Source organism: Plasmopara halstedii (genome assembly GCF_900000015.1).
Source record: "Plasmopara halstedii genome assembly, contig: Scaffold_2956, whole genome shotgun sequence".
Classification (NCBI taxonomy): Eukaryota; Oomycota; class Peronosporomycetes; order Peronosporales; family Peronosporaceae; genus Plasmopara; species Plasmopara halstedii.
In genome coordinates this window covers 734,329-736,154 of record NW_020189861.1, presented here as the reverse complement: position 1 = coordinate 736,154, position 1,826 = coordinate 734,329, and the positions used below count along the sequence as shown (strand labels likewise).

At 40.5% G+C, this 1,826-nt stretch overlaps 1 protein-coding gene across 1 annotated transcript in view; it reads left to right on the top strand.

The window, feature by feature from the left end:
- The window catches only part of PHALS_06251 (Immunoglobulin-like fold), a gene marked incomplete at both ends in the record, with an annotated part of 3,868 nt that overhangs the window by 2,002 nt on the left and 40 nt on the right, over positions 1–1,826 (top strand). The window contains one exon of the mRNA XM_024719504.1: positions 251–1,826. This exon is cut by the window's right edge and continues 40 nt beyond it. Coding sequence (XP_024584796.1) covers positions 251–1,826 — 1,576 coding nt within the window. The remainder of the gene's footprint in view (positions 1–250) is intronic.

Sequence of the window (1,826 nt, the reverse complement as noted above, 5' to 3'; positions counted from 1 at the left end):
GCATGATAATAAAAGTGTTGGAAGAACTCTCGTGACTGTTGACGATGAGATGAGAATGTTTGTAAATGCATTAATGACAACACTCAATGAAATTCCTCGTGAAAATGTGGTCGAAAATTTGGAGACTGTCGTGGAGTCAGTTGCGACGTCGTTTGCTCAAAACAGCGAGTCAACTTACGCAAAATTTTTGAAAACAAGGAAGCTGTGGAGACAAAGATTGATAAAATGAGGAACGATTGGTTGGTTGAAGGAATACATCCAGACAAAATTTATACTGACAACACAAATTTTGATATGCTTACGTTTTTCGCGTGGATAAACTACATTATTACTTACGTATTGACAAATGGCGATGAGTTGATCAGTCCAATTTTATCGCTTCATCGATATCTTTCCCATCACTCTAACGACGTGATCATTGCAATTGCCACAAAACCATATGAATCAAAAAATCCCGAATTTTATAATCAGCTGCTTACCTATCTGATGTGCTACTGGTTTAATAGCTTCAAAACTCCAGACCAAGTCAACACGCTGCTCGAAACCTTTGAAAACAAACACTATCATGTGTCTTTCATGAAAGATAAGTACAAGGAGTATTACGGCACCATGAGCAGTCATAATGACATTGGAAAGTTTAAGACAAGCAACACGCTTACACCGCCTACTACTGGAAAAAAGGGCAAAAATCGACACAAGGACAAGAATTATGGGTACAAGGAATTTGTTGCGCTTGCCTCATATGTTCATACGTATAACAAAGCAAATCCGGCCACGCCCGTAGGCTTGCTACCTGTTCTCATTGCTAGCTTTGGTGAAAGTGTTGCGGCGTCTGTGATTTCAGCCGCAAAAACAGTTTCAGATACTGCAGATGAGGCTATTAATCTTGAGATCAATCAGATTGAGCATTGGGTAGCCATGAAAGATCCGGTTGAAGTTCTCAAGCTGATTGACAACTTCAACCGGATCTTTCATGGCAAGCTGATTGATTCTGGAAATCAAAGCTTGCGGTCCATTAGCACATTGATTAAGTTTTTCGATAAATATTGTGAAAAGAAAGAAAGGCCGCCTTTCAATTTGATGGCAACGCTGACAAAATACGCGACTGAAGAACAGCTGGTTGAAATTGTGATGAAAAAGCAAACATACGTGGATGTTGAACGATTAAAGACATTGTTGTTCCTGGACTGGTTTAACAGCTTGAAAAGCGATGAAGATGTCAAGAATCTGCTTCGTCGCAGTAAATTAGACATTAATAGTGTTGATTCTTGTCTCAAGTCGTTTCAGGAATTTCGCACGAACACGGTCAAACATATCAAATCCACTTTGTCCGAAAACGTATCAATGCCAGCAGGCAACACGATTGACCACGACAGCAATCATGATAGCTTGATGCTCAGTGCGTACGAGACGTCTCTTGTCAATTATAACAAGAAAAATCCAAACATGCAGCTAAGATTGCCCGCTATTCTTAGGGCTGTTTCTGACAAGTCTGAATTGGCGGCGATATCTCAGTCTGCGAAATTATCTTCAAGTTATGCATCAGACACGCAACTTGAACGCGATCAAATTCAATCCTTGATACGCTCAGGGAAACCTTTGGGCGAAATTATTGGTTCACTTGGTTCCAATCTCCAACCTCGGCCGTTTCTTGATAAGTGTATTGAAATTGCTGACGAATTTGTTAAGTATGGACCTAAGCTTAAGTACGATCCGATCGAGATATTCAAGAAGCACTACGACAACAGTGTTCTGGCCTCAATTGTCGAAGAGGAGATGCTTAAACACCCGCACAGTTCTTCACGTGTGGAAGACGTGTATTTTCA